Here is an 18,554-nt window from a genome sequence, read left to right on the forward strand (position 1 = left end):
TAGATTACACAAGCACAAATTAAGAGTGCGAGTTTTGTTACCGTATTTTAGCTTACCTGTGACTGCAGCTCAGCTTGGTACGTACTAAATTTTACTATTGTTAATTGTTCAGAATCGTTTAATTCAAGTTCAAAGTTAAATCTCTTCTTTCTAAATTGCGTAGATTCAAGTAGCTTTAGAAATGATTGTTGAGGTAGTCCAAGACTAACTGTATTTCGATGTGCTTCAGAAAGAAAGCTCACTATTAACTTCAGTCACTAAATTAACTTTCGATTTTCCGGTTTCATTAATTCTTTTGCTAAATTAACTGTAGCGAAATTTATTACTTCTGACAAACTTTCAGTTTTCACACTACACGTGTCAACCTTCAGTTGCCACGCTTCTAGTGCTAATTATATGTGTAATAACCTTTCTTTTTCAGTTACTATAGTAATTGTCCATAGGACTGGCGACCGTAATTTCCCCCAAATCTCAAATATCTAATTACCGCTAGTTGATTGTTAACGTAACGGCCGCACATTTACTTTCTTTATTAACTTTATCCCTATTTCAAAATTAATTTCCACCAGTTTCTCTTGCATTTTTCCTTTCATTTAGATGTAACCCTTTCCTCCCTCTTTACCAACAGGTTAACTTCGGTGACGATTGCTTTTCCAAAATTCCCATTAGGTACACGCGGTTTCATTTTTCACTGTCATTAAGGTCGATAAGTGAGGGGGAGGTTACAAACTGCAAGTTTTTTGCTTTCCATATTTTGGCAAGGGGACCAAAATAAGAAAAAAATGCCCAGAAAACACGTGATCTAAAACACATACCTTAAAAGTTACGAGCACTTCATCGTTAGAAGAGTTGTGTTTCAAAGTAGCAATGATGAACAAGTGCTCATATCTCTTAAGGAATGCATTTTAGAGCACTTTTTACTGGACTTATTTCCTTGTTTTTGTCCATACTACCTGTCCCCAAAATACGGAAAGCAAAGAACTTGCAGCAGAAGAGATATGTTTCACAGTATTTAAGACGAAAAATTGCTCGTAGTTCTTAAGGTACGCATTTTCAACCCTATGTTTACTGAGACTTTTTTGGTTCTAATATAGTGTACTTTCAGCTGTACGCGTTCACGCCATTAATTATGATACACCCTGCATACATATATTTCTAGAATATGTATGGATTTTTAGTTAGAGCAAAGGACCCCTTTCTTCCATATTTTCATGACGAATATGCTGTGGACAGTGCTAAAGTCCAAGACGATAACCTAGATGTTCACAGGGCTGCAGGCTTATGTTCCTTATTTACGAATACTCGACCTTCTCCCTCCCCCCCTCCCCCCTCCTTCCTTCCCCCCCCCCCCCCCACAATCTGACAGATAGATCACCCCACTTTAATCCCGTAGAAATGTCTGGTGCTATTTGGAAAAGTGGGTTAAATGGCGCAGTCAATACCTTTACAGTTTGGTAGGTCTAGAACATCTAGCCACAATGAGTGGTAATGGTGTACCTCTAAGACTTGTGCACTCTCTTCAACTCCCAGTTGAGACTATTATCAAGACTCTAGAGTTCACAATTGTTTTTGTCTGGTGTGCTTAATTAGCGCTCCACTGTTAATGGCATAGATTCATAGTTTCGCTGCGAAATTTCTTTCTCACATCGAAACGAAAGTAGATTCTGAAACGTGGTAGATATGAGAGATACTTACCCCATACTAGGAGGCTGGACGCGACTATCCAGAGGAAGCTCGTCGCGATGATAATGCTGTTGATTATCAGGAGCCCTTCCGGTGGCGTGAGACCCACCGTCTGAGACCTATTGGACATCGCGCACTCGTCACCTGCAAAATCACACAGTACGTCACACGTAGTACTGCACAGGCGTTCTTAGTCTCGCAGTTAATGCAGAAACACATTCCTGGAGGAACTGTGCAAATACGCCAGTTACATCGTGCAACACTGAAAAAAATGTAAGCTGAATGGAATTAACTAATTCTTATTTTTACTATTGTGTCGGTAGCGAACCTCAGATAAAAAACTAAAAGTTAGCTCTGACTTTTGTTTTACAAAGGAAATTAGAAGAAATTCATTGCAAACTTAAATGTAGTGACAAGAAGAAAATAATACACTGGTGTGCAGTACTTCGCATTATGTGTCTGAAGCGTTACGTTATAGTACACAAGGTAACTGACAAAATACGCGCTGAGAAGAACAGAAAGAACAGAAATGACACTTTTATTCACTGATAATAATGACACTCAAGTCCCCGCGATTTATGATGTTCCCTTGGACATTACAAAAAGCAGAACAAGGTTCTTAATAGGGTGCATGATCACCACGAGTAGCAGTGCGTACCCTGCGACGTGCTGGTAACATGGATGGTAAGGTGCTCTTGTGGTAGGTCCACCAACGCGATTGACAAATGCTGGATAGTTTCTGGTGCATGTGGACGTGCTGCGATACTTCTCTCCAACGCAACCCACATGGGCTCGCTGGGATTTAAGGTGACCACACAGTGGTTCAGATCGAAAAAAATCGATTTTCGGTTTTCATCATATTTCGATAGATTAAGGTTTTATTTAAGTACTCTGAAAAGGATTCTGCTGAAAAAAAAATTTTCGAGCATTTATGGAGCATTATCCTACCACAGGTCTTTATGTGCCACCCCACTTTTCTGTCACCCAATTTTGTGCATATATTTTAGATCTTTATATCCCCTAAACTGCACATTAGGGATTTTTTTTTGCTCCCGAGTGTGTTGGCTATCCTTGGAATTGAATGGTCGGTATTCTTTTGTTTCTGCTGTTTGTAAACAACACGCTTTCATACACGCTGTTAGTTTTGTTCATATGTGACTGCGAGCAGTTGTTATAGAAAACTTGCAGGCATACTATGGGCAGGCAGTTAGGAGAAATAAAGAAAATCTGGAGGCAATGAAGAAAGATGTTTGGCCCATATTCTTCCAGAAGTCCTCTACTGTTGATAAGCCATGTCATGGATTGTGTCCATCAGGAGAAAATTCGTGATGTAAATACAATAGGGCTCAGGCAACTCGAGAATCTTATTCTCACCAGCATTCTCTTCCTGCTGCTGTTTTTACAGCAATTAAATCTATTTTCAGAGATTTGGCTCATCTTGACCTTCTAAGGAAATGTCTGCATTGCCAAACACAGAACCCAAATGAATGTTTCAACAGCATAATTTGGAATTGCCTTTCTACAACTGTATTTGTAGGCATGCATACAATAAAACTAGGATTTCATGATGCTGTTATTACATTCAATTGTGGTAATATTGGAAAGTGTTGGGTACTGAAAAAAAGCTGGGAATTAATCCTAGTGAAAATATGATCACTGGGCTGCAACATTGCGATAAAATGAGGATAACCGATGCAGACAGGTCTGCATCTAATATGGCCAAGAAGGCAAGACAAACATCCAGGAACGTGAAACAGAAGCTGGAAGACCTGCTAGAGGCCAAAGAAGGGCCATCATATGCAGTGGGACAGTTTTAATTAACTGTAAGTAACAAATTTCAGAAGTTTTTTCTTTAAAGTTAATTACCCGCAAACTAAAATTTTCAGTAAATATGCCCCATTGTATCAGAAACTATCATAGATAAATGAATGAAATTTTCAGAAACTCTGCATAACATAAAAAGCCACCTCTGATACTACATTCATTAATATTCCCCCATTAGGAAGTTCAGAAAAAATATTTCCTGCAGAAAAAAACTTAATATTTTTTGTTAATAAATTTAAAAAAAGTATTTCTTAAAAACTACAAAATGGATAAAGTAGATTTATTACAGCTGACTATTAGCATCATGTAACATACAGTAAAAATATTAAGGTCCTGCATCAAATAGTTTTTTCAGAAATGGGTCAAATACTTGCCTAAATTAACATAGGTTAGATAGGCAGGGTGTGGTCTCCGTAAGTCAGGGGGAACGGGCAGGGCAGTCCACTCGCCGAATATGTTCTCGTTCCAAGAGCTCTTCCACGCTGTTCGATGCGATCGCACATTGTGATCCTAAAAATGAAGTCAGGGGGAAATGCATCCTTGGAAAGACGTTTATGTGAAAGGAGCACAAAGTCACAGTGACGGTCACTGGTTAGAGTACCGTTTTCAAAGATCTGGAGACAACTTCGTCAATGCAACTTTATATCCACGCACACCATAATACCTGGACCACCAAATTAATCACGTCCGACAATGTTCCTAGGTGCATTACGTGTCCCGATCTATCGCCGTATGAGGTTACGTCCAGAATCATATTGAACGTTATCGTTTTTTCTTTCCTTTATTGATATTCGATTCCCCCCTAAGGGGGCGGGCTGGCAGCAGCTTAGTACGCCGCTCTTCAGCCAACAGAATTTGTTTCAAAAAGTGAAGATAATAAATAATAAAAACAGGCGATAAAATCGGTGACTTAAATGGGAAAATGGTGGAAAATTGTGGAACTTAAAGCATAAAACAAAGGGTTGGTGATGCTAATAAAATACACAGGAAGCAGACAGGTAAAATAATAGACAGACAATTAAAAAACACGGCGACAGTCTGGTTTCTGTTCGCAAGAGATATAAACATCACACCCAGCAACAGCATGATTTCTGTTCGCAACACTTTGGAAAGACACACAACACTGAACACTACCTTGAACACTGCTCTAAAAAGTTGGCGCAAATATGACACACCACAGCCGAGGGCAGATGGGGGGAACCTGGACAGATGATGGGAAAGAAAAGGGGGAAGGAGAGGAAAAACGAAGTGGGGGGCAGGGGGGAAGGAGCTGACGGAGGATGAGGACTCATAAGAGGGTGGGGGGCTGGACAGACGCGAGAGGGAGTGGGGAAAGGCAGAGGAGGGGAATGCAAAAGGACTTGGGGGGGGGGGGCGGAGAAGGGAGGTAGAGAGAGGGTAGGCAGGGAAATAACAGGATGGAAGGGGGAGGGGAAGAGGGAGCCCGGAGAAAGGACAGAGGAGAGGAGGGGGAGATGAGGATCAGAATTGATAGGAGGGATAAATGGAGGGAGAGAGGGCATCATCCAGGTGGGGGAGTTGACGGAAGCTGCCTTGGGAAAGGAGATGAAGGGTGTAGAGATCGAGGTTAGGGGGGACACAACAGTGAAGGTGCGGCAGAGAGCGGGGGTTGGAGAGGAGAGGAGCAATCAGGGGATGAGGGGGATCAAGGCTGTGGGAGGTGTAGAGTATGCGGATATGTTCAAGGAATAGGAGCAGATGGGGGAAAGGAATCAGGTTGTAGAGGATCCGCATGGGGGACGGGAGGCGTATACGGAAGGCAAGGCGTAGTACATGGCACTCGAGGATCTGGAGGGACTTATAGAATTTGGGGGGGGGGGTGGATATCCAGGCAGGACTGGCATAACAGAGGATGGGACGGATTAAGGATTTATAGGTGTGGAGGATGGTAGAGGGGTTCAACCCTCATGCCTGGCCAGAGAGGAGTTTGAGGAGTCGGAGGTGGTTGTGGGCTTTGGATTGGATAGAGCAGAGATGAGGGATCCAGGTGAGGTGACGATCAATGGAGAGGCCAAGGAGGGTGAGGGTGGGGGAGAGGCGGAAAAGACGGGCGCAGATGGTAAGGGAGAAACCAAGGAGCCACAAGGAGCGAGTGGTACGACCTACGATGACTGCCTGGGTCTTGGAAGGATTGATTTTCGGGAGCCACTGGTTACAACATGCGGAAAAAAGGTCTAGGTGATTCTGGAGAAGGCGTTGGGACCGTTGGAGGGTAGGAGCGAGGGCAAGGAATGCGGTGCCATTGGCATACTGCAAGAGGTGTACTGGAGGGGGGGGGGGGGGAGGGATTGAACGTTATCGTTTTGGTGGTCGAAATGCATCGGCGTACTGATCTATAAATATTTGAAAAAACGGCACACTGTAAAACGGCAGCCTTTTGTAAACAGAAGAGACGCTTTATTCAGTGAGAAACATGCGACCGCAGACGCACAGGCACTGGCTAAGGTCGGGTCATATTCTTGTTGACAGCTGAAATCAGCCAGGCACGAGCACTTGGAGGGCCAGTTTCACACTGTGCTCCACAGTTGGGTGTTGTCTCCGGACTTCCACCGACCGCTAAGGTGACCGCGTGGCCGGGAAAAACCTTCCATGGCTGCTCATGGTCGTTTTTCGCGTCCAGTGCAAAATTAAAGCTTACTCCAAAATTAATAAATACTGAACCATATGTGTCACTGAAAAGCCAGTAGGTTCACTTGAAGCGGAAAAGATGGACGATTACGCTTGTGAAGACGAGCTTTCGATATTCACATTAGTTTATAAGTTATTGTAAGTTAAGTGTTACAAATAACTCCCGAAATGTAAAAGTGAATATTTCAGCAGTGTATTATGCGATTGCAACAAATGAGGTGTCTACGGATACATCTCATAGAACTATATCGGACTGTGATATTAGATGGTCCCGGCGGAGGTTCGAGTCCTCCCTCGGGCATGTGTGTGTGTGTGTGTGTGTTTGTCCTTAGGATAATTTAGGTTAAGTAGTGTGTAAGCTTAGGGACTGACGACCTTAGCAGTTAAGTCCCATAAGATTTTACACACATTTGAACTTTTTTTTGTGATATTAGATTTACTGAAACTATTCACATATTTAAATGAGAGGCCGAAAAGGATTTCGCGCAGTTAAAAACAGCTCTTCTTACTAAATAAAAAGAGAAAAATTAAAAGTGGCAACAGTACTGTAACTTCAGATACGCAGGAAATTATGTAATGTATAACTTAAATTGTTTTTTGCTGTTTATACTTGTAAATCCGAAAACGGAGAAAAACCAACACAAGTACAGTCAAACACAACACATCTGGTATCTACCAACTAACATGCCAGGACTGCAAAGCAGTTTATGTAGGGCAGACAAGCAAAAACTTTAACACCAGATACACAGAACACAGAAGAGCATTAAAAAGCAACAACTGTCATTCCACATTTGCTGAACACCTCATGAACATGAAACATAACCCAACAAACATCAGTACGGATTTGAAAATTCTCAAATGCAGCAATAGCCCCCCACATAAACTAATAACTGAAGAAAATTGTCAGATACAAAAAGCCATAATGGAAGGCAAACAAGTGATAAATGAATACTGCCCTCAAGGAATTATTAGACAAGACCAACAAATAGAGCTCTCACCCCGCCCCACCATCTCAACCCCTTCACACACACACACACACACACACACACACACACACACACAAAATAGAAACAAAATAAATCCCTAAACCTAATGCCACCCTCTCTCTCTCTCTCTCTCTCTCTCTCTCTCTCTCTCTCTCTCTTTCTCCCCCTCTCCCTCCCTCCCTTTTCACACACACAAACACACACACACACACACACAGACACAGACACACACACAGAAACACACACACAGACACAAAATAAAAATAAAATAAATCCCTAAACCTACTGTCACACTCACTCACTCACTCACTCTCTCTCTCTGTCTCTCTCTCTCTCTCTCTCTCTCTCTCTCTCTCTCTCTCTCTTTCTCCCCCTCCCTTTTCACACACACACACACACACACACACACACACACACACAAGAAAACAGAAAAAAGAATCACTAAGACTTCTGAAAGATTCAGAACAACCACCAGGAACACCTTCAATTGTTCCACTGTCAGCCATCTTGTTTTACACCTTCAATTGTTCCATTGCCCGGCATGTTTGTTTTTACAGCTGCTAAAGCAGTGAAACAGTTACAGTGACAGTGACAACTCAATATACAGTGTTCGTCAGTGATGAAGATGATTAAAAGGAAAACGTAAGTGAAACATTATGTAAATAGACACACACATAGAATTAAATAATTTCAGACGTAGAAATAACGAGTTTTCAAATCGTAAGTTTGGCTTAAACAATTTGTCTACTTTAAGGTATAAGTGGTTGCAGATGACAAACTGTACAAAAACAAAACAAACAAAAAAAAAAACGGTCAGTGTGGAAACACAACACATCAGAAAACCACACCACGCGGTAAAAAGGTATGAAATCGTAATTTATGTGTTTTTCGAAATGTTTGTAATTACGATTTAAAAACTAATAGCTACATGAATACAAACAGTAAAATTCTCTCTTGAGCTTTAATAGATGGAAAACAAAAGCCCACTGAAGATGCTGCAACTGCAGTGAAACATGTTTGGGTTCAAAAACAAAAAAATGTGCTTTGCTAAAGGGGGACCCTATCCAAAAACATACATATTGTTAAATATGTATGATCATAGAAATTATTGTTTATACGAAAATTGACTGTGGCAGATAACAGAAAACTGATAACAGAACAATATTTCTCGGAAAACTTCCGTGTCATTTGATGTATCATATGCGTATAAACGGTTAAAATTAAGAATTTCAGCAATTTTCGTGTTCAGTAGTTTAAATGACTTCAGTGGTGCTTGAACGACGTTTCCTTGGTGGACAGCGGCAATCTGGAGTAGAGTCTAGGTTCAGACACCGTTGGAGGTAGTCAGGCTATGTTAGGACTAAGTTTTGTATGATTAGCGGTGAAATAGCCGCCATTTTGCGTGTGTGTGACTTATTCAGAGATGCTTCTTTCGGACAAAGATATTTTTCGGCATCTGACGAACCTGTTACTTTTTGGGTTGCGTGCGATACACGCCGCAGTTTTGAGGTTTCAGTGTGTAGACATGGTGAAATTTGTAGTTTGACATACTGTGGGACTTTAAAGATTTTCTAAAAATAGCTTGCGCGATTAATCGTGGTTTATTCAGCCGCCTCCCAGATCTTAAGAAAGTCGGTCAGGATCGGAAATCAGTTTATTGTGAACTGTGGCTTTCGATTTTTCTATGATCTTATTGAAAATAATAGAATTTGTGAAGCTTTAAAAAATACGTGTGTGCGTGCGCGATTTTTGAATAGCAGATCCTACCTGCATTTATATTGAATACTTTTGTGGAACATTTGGTACATTGCGACGAATGTGAGTTGGCGCCCCATAGACGAAACGTAGCCAAACTTGTAATTCCAACCACATTTACGGGGGGCCCATTGAAGTGTTTCTGCTGTGTAATGTGTGGGTAAATCATTTCGTGCAGTAGCACGTGGGCGCGCCGAGCTGATATAGAACTTGTGAACAGTTTATTATAACTTCTGTTTTCGGCGAGTTGATGAGAGAGATTGTTTTACTTCGTCATCCACACCACATGCGTATTCCCACACAACCCTACGGTCGCAACACTCACGGGTCAGTTTACGTCACAACACTTCATTCCTTCCCCACGTGCGTCTTTTCAGTGGTACATCAGGCCCCGACTTCCTTTTTAGGAATGATAATGTGTGATCGCATGGAACGGCGCAGATGGAAGCGCTCTTGGACCCAGGGTATATATGGCGCATGGACTGATCTGCCGTTCCCCCAACTTAAATCCCATCTAGCAGTGTGTGTTTCGTTGGGAAGACGCATTACAGCACGTCCAAGTGCTCGAACCGCGTACCAGCAGTCGTCAACAGTGCTAGTGGAGGAATGGAACTCCCTACCATAAGAACTAGTTAGCAATGGGCCGCCAATGGTATCCGCAGGAGATTAGCTAACAACGCCCCTTCTTCTGCATCTATGACTATGGCCCACTGATGGTAGCCATATGAATTTTAACCAATACCATCACTTCTCCAGTACGAACGCGTGAAAAAGCCCCCTTTATAAGAGGACGCGACACTCGTCTCTGACAGTGCTCTAGCAGTAGTGGACACCGGAAGATCCTGAGGAAGGTCCCAACAGAGGGGTCGAAACGTCGATCATTTTAGAAGAAACATGACGCGGCCTAATAACCCAAAAGATTTTAACTTCAACTAGTTACCAATTTTGTGGTCAACGTGGAAGCACTTTGAATGGGACGCACTGCTTGCTGTCCGTGATGGTCATAAAACCTATTAAGAAAAATTTCCCGCCTTTTGAAATGTGCAGAGGGGCATCATAAATCTCTATAACTTTAGCGCAATTACTACCTTTGAAAAAAAGTTTTGCGGAAACGACGTTTTGTTGTTCTCATTGCGTACTTCTTTCAGTTACCTTCTGCACTACACTGTATCAGTTCTTTATAAGGCGGAAGTTTCATCGTGCTATGTTACTTAGCAGTGATATGTCATGCGAACTTTCGTTCTAAAGTTTTATACACTAGTGCATAATAATAATAAACTCTCAAATCATATCAGTTCATAGCCTCACTTCGGTTGGTATTGTGTGTGGTAGTAAGGGGTAAAGTACTTTTAAAATGAATTTTGTACAATGTTTTGTTTTTCGTTTGTGATTAATGTGAAACCTTGTAGCATATCTACTAGCAAAATTCTACCTGCCACGTGCGGTAGCGTTCTCGCTTCCCACGCCCGGGTTCCCGGGTTCGATTCCCGGGGGGGGGTCAGGAATTTTCTCTGCCTCGTGATGACTGGGTGTTGTGTGATGTCCTTAGGTTAGTTAGGTTTAAGTAGTTCTAAGTTCTACGGGACTGATGGCCATAGATGTTAAGTCCCATAGTGCTCAGAGCCATTTGAACCATTTCTACCTGCCAGACGTCGATACCTTACAGAACAGTACTAGTAAACAAATTCCTATTCATGATCTACTCTGCAGTGATTATTGTTCCACGTATTCATAAAGTGTCAGTCTTATTGAAACCAATGTAAAGCTACTTATTTTAACCAGTAGAAAGAAAGTTAAGTTCGCGATTTTCAGCGATGTTACGCCAACAGTCTTTTCAAGAAATAATACTATTGCAAAAAAAGGGAACAGACGTTGTTAGATTGTTTTTAATCATTTCTTCTGCCCTTTCTGGACGCTCAATGATTCAAATGTAAGCTCACCCCCATTGTATGTTTCTTACGAATACTAACGTCGTGTTTAATTCAAAATTGTATAACTAATTAACCTATTATTCCATTTACGTTAACTGAGTCATAAAATAATTTTTGCCCATTTTAATTAAGTTGGAGGCGGCTCGTTTGGTGATGCAACGTTCGAGCGCCATCACTGCTCTAACGTTAGCTATTTTATTACTGATAGTCGAGCCTATAATTTTAACACTACATCTGATAATCTTTTTTTCAGAACATTTTCCTGTGTGTGAATGTTAATTTACTTACACGGTCACACGTCAGCAAACATATCTACAACCAACACTGAATTTTCGCCTGTCACTTCAAGATTTAAAAGAAATGAAACGCATAAATAATTCGCAAGAAAATTTAAGAAAAGTAATCAAAATTAGGCAATTGTGGATCAGATCTGAAAAGAAACGTATTTTACTTCCACCGTTGTGAAGTGAATCATTTCGAGGTATACTTTTAAAAATTCCATTGCCTTGGAAACTAAAAGTGGCATGAAAAGAACGACTTCAACGTGCCTGAGTGAAAAATCTTGGTATGCACAGTTTATATACAAAAGTGACAGTTTGTGAGGCAAAAGAGAAAAAAAAATACCACGAAGTAGTGTTAACAGTGCTGAAAACCTTTGCTACATCTGTGAGGAAGTATCATTTGCTTGGCAAAAACATCAATTCGGAAAATCTATCACAGATATTTGGCAAAAAAATCTGAGATGAGGCTCCACATGTTGTTTGCAAAACGTGTGCCAGCAATCTACGAAACTGGATTAATGGCGAAGGGCGTTCAATGCAACTCCTGTGGTATGGAGGGAGCCCATAGATTACATAATACATTTCTATTTCTGCGTGGATCCACCTATGAAACACACAGTTTAAAAGAAAAGGAAACTGGTAGTAACCTACCCTAACAATCCACCTGTAGAAAATGCACAAAATTATCCAGATCCGTTTTAATTAAGGAATTTTTGAGTCTTTGTTTATTCAGTTTTATCAGTGCAAGTGATTTCGAGGTATTTGATCTGAAGGTTTCAAATTTATTAGCAAAATTCTTATACTAATTGTTTGTAGGGAATGTTGCTACTTAAATAAGTAATAAAACTAAACACTATTCCAAACAGCCTTTTAAGGTCCTACGGTACCGACCGACGGCCGTTTCCTCCTTAGCCCGGAAGTGTCTGTCAATGCGGGCATGGAGGGGCGTGTGGTCACCACATGGGTTCCTGGCTGCTGTCAGTTTACGAGCTTGCAGCCGCTACTTGTCAGTCAAATAGCTTCTCAATTTGCCTCACAAGGTCTGAGTGCACCCCACTTGCCAGCAGCCCATCCAAGTGCTAGCCCAGCCCCACAGCGCTTACCATCGGTGACTTGACGGGAACCGGTGTTACCACTGCGGGAAGGCCGTTGGCAGCGTTGTGTGAAGGCGATTAAAATAAACTAAACACTACTTACGGATTAGGTATTATGTGTGTTCCTCCTAGCCAGTTTCTGCCTGCTAAGCAGAGGGATCTATGATCGTGGACATGTGATTAGCGTGTTGCCAGTCCCTCCTGCAACTACACTCCTGGAAATGGAAAAAAGAACACATTGACACCGATGTGTCAGACCCACCATACTTGCTCCGGACACTGCGAGAGGGCTGTACAAGCAATGATCACACGCACGGCACAGCGGACACACCAGGAACCGCGGTGTTGGCCGTCGAATGGCGCTAGCTGCGCAGCATTTGTGCACCGCCGCCGTCAGTGTCAGCCAGTTTGCCGTGGCATACGGAGCTCCATCGCAGTCTTTAACACTGGTAGCATGCCGCGACAGCGTGGACGTGAACCGTATGTGCAGTTGACGGACTTTGAGCGAGGGCGTATAGTGGGCATGCGGGAGGCCGGGTGGACGTACCGCCGAATTGCTCAACACGTGGGGCGTGAGGTCTCCACAGTACATCGATGTTATCGCCAGTGGTCGGCGGAAGGTGCACGTGCCCGTCGACCTGGGACCGGACCGCAGCGACGCACGGATGCACGCCAAGACCGTAGGATCCTACGCAGTGCCGTAGGGGACCGCACCGCCACTTCCCAGCAAATTAGGGACACTGTTGCTCCTGGGGTATCGGCGAGGACCATTCGCAACCGTCTCCATGAAGCTGGGCTACGGTCCCGCACACCGTTAGGCCGTCTTCCGCTCACGCCCCAACATCGTGCAGCCCGCCTCCAGTGGTGTCGCGACAGGCGTGAATGGAGGGACGAATGGAGACGTGTCGTCTTCAGCGATGAGAGTCGCTTCTGCCTTGGTGCCAATGATGGTCTTATGCGTGTTTGGCGCCGTGCAGGTGAGCGCCACAATCAGGACTGCATACGACCGAGGCACACAGGGCCAACACCCGGCATCATGGTGTGGGGAGCGATCTCCTACACTGGCCGTACACCACTGGTGATCGTCGAGGGGACACTGAATAGTGCACGGTACATCCAAACCGTCATCGAACCCATCGTTCTACCATTCCTAGACCGGCAACGGAACTTGCTGTTCCAACAGGACAATGCACGTCCGCATGTATCCCGTGCCACCCAACGTGCTCTAGAAGGTGTAAGTCAACTACCCTGGCCAGCAAGATCTCCGGATCTGTCCCCCATTGAGCATGTTTGGGACTGGATGAAGCGTCGTCTCACGCGGTCTGCACGTCCAGCACGAACGCTGGTCCAACTGAGGCGCCAGGTGGAAATGGCATGGCAAGCCGTTCCACAGGACTACATCCAGCATCTCTACGATCGTCTCCATGGGAGAATAGCAGCCTGCATTGCTGCGGAAGGTGGATATACACTGTACTAGTGCCGACATTGTGCATGCTCTGTTGCCTGTGTCTATGTGCCTGTGGTTCTGTCAGTGTGATCATGTGATGTATCTGACCCCAGGAATGTGTCAATAAAGTTTCCCCTTCCTGGGACAATGAATTCACGGTGTTCTTATTTCAATTTCCAGGAGTGTATTACCAGTGGATGAATCGTGATGGGGCCGCTATTTTTTTATTCAAGCAACAACTCACTTTGTCTCCCTGAAGGGAACCCATTCCAGAACTCTTTACGTCTGAAAAAATCTTAGGAGTTACTGGCAGTCGAACGCGGGTCCCTCTAAACCGAAGGTAGCGGTGGTAACCATTCGGCTATGGAGCGGTATTTAAAATAAACTGATGCCTCCAATTTTGTGGTAAAATCTCAATGTGATATGTATATTTTAATGATTTACGTTTGTGTAGAACATAATTATTTGTTATTGTTCTTGAACACACGATTATACAGACAGTCTATACATTAATCAAAAATTATTGATAGGAACACCAACATATCAATTAGCTCTACTGAACAGTAACGTGTTTTGACTACGACATAATAAATATAATTGCATAATACATTTATTAAACCATTTATTGATGAATAAAACACATGTACGTAGTGAACAGCACGTGCTAACACTACACATCATCTAACATCCTTGTTATCTAAATATTAGGTTTAAGACGTTTAATGGGTAAAAGTCTGACCTTTTCTAAAAAGCCAATAAAATTTTTGAGATTTAGTGAAAGTGAAGTGGTTCCTTTTAAGATCGTTCTCTGTCTGAAAAGATAAGAAAATTATAAGTAATACTTAAATAGGGCGTGAAGAGCTGTCTGAAACTGGCACCTCACGTTTATCATTTTAACGTACGTTTTCGTGAATTCGGTCGTTTTCTTTTTCTTTATTGTTATTTTATCATGAAGCAGGATAAAAGAAATACACACTTTCAAAAGACGAGATTGTCAGAAAGTACAAACTAGCAAATCACGAATAGCTAGACGAGAATTACGAGGCTGTAGAAACATATTTGCCTGTGTGAAAGATAGATCCAGTATATATAGAAAAATAAAAGAGAAATGTGAAAAGAGATGTACATATATGAATATTATGAACTCAGATGGCTAAGCAAAGAAGGGAAGACTGAAAAGTGGAACAAATATGAAGGTTTTATATACGGCATTCAAACTTGAAGACAATTTTATAGATAAAAAAGAGCGAATAAATGAAGACGGAATGGCAAATATGATACTGCGAGAATAATTTGACAGACCTCTCAAAAATACCAGTGGAAATGAGTAGCCGGTAGTAGACGACATTCCCTCAGAATTATTGAGATCCTTGTGAGACCCAGCCATACAAAAGTATTCCATCTTGTAAACCAGAAATATCAGAATGGTGAACCATCCTCAGACTTGAAGAAGAATATAATAAATCCTATTCTAAGGAACGCAGATACTGACAGGTGGGAATATTACCGAAACATCAGTTTAGCAAGTTATGGTTGCAAAATACCGACATGAATTATTGACAGAAACTGGTGGAAATCGACTTCAGGGAAGTTGAGATGGGTTCCAGAGAACTGTAGGAACACGTAAGGCCATACTGTCCCCATGACTTACCTTAGAAGATAGACTGAAGATAGATAAACTTACGTTTATAGCATTTGTAGATTTAAAGCTCTTGCAAATGTTCACTGGAATACATTCTTTGCACTTCGAAAGGTAGTAAGGGTAAAATACAGGGAGCGAAAAGTTACTTGCAACTTGCACAGAAACCAGACTGCAGTTATAACATGTCGAAGGGTATGATGGAGAACAATGGTTGAGAAGGGAGTTACAAGGTTCGTAGACTGCCGAGTATGTTATTCAGTCTGTGCGTTGAGCAAGCAGTAAAGAAAAGCGAGAAGTAATTCTGAAAGGAGTTTGAAGTTGGCTTTGCAAAGTTCATTTGATAGTACAACTTAGTTGTACTGATCACTATATCACCATAAAACGTATTATTATGCAGTTACCTGAAACTCTACAAACACCGATGTTCTGGTGTTATCACACGTGTTTAAAATCCAGCCACGAAATTATCACGACCCTCTGCGTTAGAGTTCCAGGAAAAAATCTATCCAGTTCAGTCAGGCCCCGAGTATGTGCGTCTGTTTCGCCGCCAAGACACTACGTCCGAAATCTTCAACGGGCCGACAAAGATTACATCTCCATAGAAGTCAGAAAATGGCTTCTCCAGAGCCCCGATATATATCCATCCTGTCTCTTTTTCACCCAGCAGGACTCCCTTCGCCCTTCCGTCCTTATCATTCTCCTCCCCTAACTTCACCCCTGCCCACACCCCAGTCTCCTACTTCCTTTTCCCACGGTCCATCCGCACAGCTAAACTCATCTCATTAGCTACAGTCGAACAGGCTCCTATATTTATTTCCATATGACAACCGTGGGATATACGTAGTATTTCCTTCTGCTAATTGTCCCCAGTGAGATCCTTGAATTTTGCTGAAAGTGTAGTGCTTCGTTTCAAAATCGTCCTCTTTCAGAAGCATCTTTTGGCTACCTTTTCTGTTACCATTTAGTTTGATTTTTCATTGTTAATAAGAAGATCAGTAGTTTGATTCCGTATAAATACAATCCATGAAGTTCATCTTTTTAAAATAAAAATAGTTTAATTGTTACACCATTTACATACATACTTTGTCTTTGTGTATACTTTAAACCGTTGGGATAAAGGGTGGGATATCTCAGCCGTCCGAAGCTCAGCCTCCGTCCAAATGGAGTGAAGGGGATGTTGCAGTCTTCAGTTCGAAGACTGGTTTTACAGTTCATCACTCTAGTTTACCCTCTGCCTCATCATCTCTGGATTTCCACTAAACCTGCATCTATTTGAACCGGCTTACCATATTTGTCTCCCATCTACGTCCCAGGAGGAATGGTCAGTACTCAGAGATCTGATAGGAACGATCATTCGAAGCAAAAATGTGTAGTAACAGTGGGCTCTGAAATACATACCTTAACAGCGGTGAGCACTTCTACATCTTCGGTACTGTGAAACAAATCTCTTCTACTAAAAGAACTATGCTTTCCACATTTTAAGAGGTGGAAGTAAACATGGTTTGTGAAGTGCATACCTTAGTCCTACGAGCACTTGTTCATCTTCGCTACTGTGAAACACATCTCATCTATTGAACAAGTGCTCGTAGGACTAAGGTATGAATTTTGGAGCCCATGTTTACCAGATAATGTTTTTCTCGTTTTGGTTCATACTACCTCCTCCCAAAATGTGGAGAGCAGAGAGTTTGCAGTACAAGTGATTTGTTTCACAGTATCGGAGATGAAGAAGTGTGCATAGCTTTTAGAGACTAGGTTTGCTAGGATTTTTTACTCCTTTTACTTTCGTGTCGGCTACTACTTCCCATTCATATAACTGCAGTCTGGTTTCTGAACAAGTTGTAGATCACGGCTGCCCCTTGCTTTCATAATTTCAATGAGTTTATTCGAGTCAACATAGTCAAAATTTTTCTGTAAACTTACCAATTCTATAAACGTAGCTTTGCCTTTCTTCAACATATCTTCTAAGATCGTTGTCGGATCATTATTGCTTCGGGTATTCCTAAATTTCTCCGAACCCATATCTTTCCCGAGATCTCCACCTATCAGACATTATATTCTTCTATAAATAACTAGTGTCAGTATTTAGAAGCATGATTTATTTAACTGACGATTAGCTAACGTTAACACCTGTCACTACGTGGCTTCTCTGGGAATGAAAGTATTATATTCTCCTTGAAGGGTTTTTCGCCTGTCTTACACACATTGCATGTGAGGTAGAATAGTTGAGTCATCATATGTTCTACCAAGGATCTCAATAGTTCCCTGGGACTTCTGTGGCTTGTTTTAACTTACGGTCTTTCAGAGGTCTGTCAAACATTTCTCGCAGTATCATGTCTCACACGTAATATTCATTCACTTCTTTGCTTTCCATAATATTGTATTAAAGTACGTTTTCTATGTATAGTCTTGCTAACTGTTCCTTCCAACTTTCGGTCTTCCCTTGGTTCTTATCTGTCATCTGAACTCTTTATATCATACAGCTGCTTCCGTTCGAAAGTTTGTTTTTCAAACAGGCAGCACACATCTATTGTAAGTTTCTCATAGACACGAATACTCTACAGCTTCACATTCTTCCTTTAGCCATTCCTGCTTTGCATTTTTCCTTATTGTGTCACTCTTTCTTTTATTGGTCTGTTCTCTCGTTTTTCTGCTCAACTTTCCGGGTTTTTATATTTTCTCCATTCATCAGTTACGCGTTATACCTCGTGTGTTATTCAGTGATTTATACTGGACTGTGTCTTTCGTCTGTTTTATTCTTGGCTGTCTTCACTGTTTCATAAGTTGAATGTGTATTCGTCTTCTATTGTATTCATTTCATTGTTTCTTACCTCGAATGTATATTCGTCTAATGCTGCATTCATTTCGCTATTTCATATCTCGAATGTGTATTCGTCTTCTACTGTATTAATTTCCCCTGTTTCAATTATATTGTTGGTTAATGCTTCCTTTGAAAAGGTCAGCGACCAATGTCTCCTTGAATTTATCCGGGCTCTGGGTTTTTAATTTCCTACCCTTCTAAAATTTATTCAGTTTTAACCTACAGTTCATAACCAGTAAATTATACAGCGTTCACATCTGCTCTGGAAATTTTTTGCAGCTTAAAATCTGGTTCCGAAACCTCCGTCTTACCATTATACGAGGGCGTGCTGAAAAGTAATGCCTCTGAATTTTTTATTCTGTTCTCAATGTAAAGGGATCCTAATTATAGCGCGTCACATGGCGGTCTGTAACGTAACTATGGCAGTACATGAGACACAGCGTG

General features: G+C 41.9%; 1 protein-coding gene across 1 annotated transcript in view; it reads right to left on the bottom strand.

Annotated features, from left to right (window-relative positions):
- LOC126260815 (uncharacterized) overlaps window positions 1–18,554 on the bottom strand; it is a 172,594-nt gene that overhangs the window by 65,612 nt on the left and 88,428 nt on the right. The window contains exon 3 of the mRNA XM_049958188.1: window positions 1,696–1,827. Within this exon, the coding sequence (XP_049814145.1) occupies window positions 1,696–1,827 (132 nt within the window). The remainder of the gene's footprint in view (window positions 1–1,695; window positions 1,828–18,554) is intronic.

This window comes from Schistocerca nitens, chromosome 5 (genome assembly GCF_023898315.1).
Source record: "Schistocerca nitens isolate TAMUIC-IGC-003100 chromosome 5, iqSchNite1.1, whole genome shotgun sequence".
Lineage (NCBI taxonomy): Eukaryota > Metazoa > Arthropoda > Insecta > Orthoptera > Acrididae > Schistocerca > Schistocerca nitens.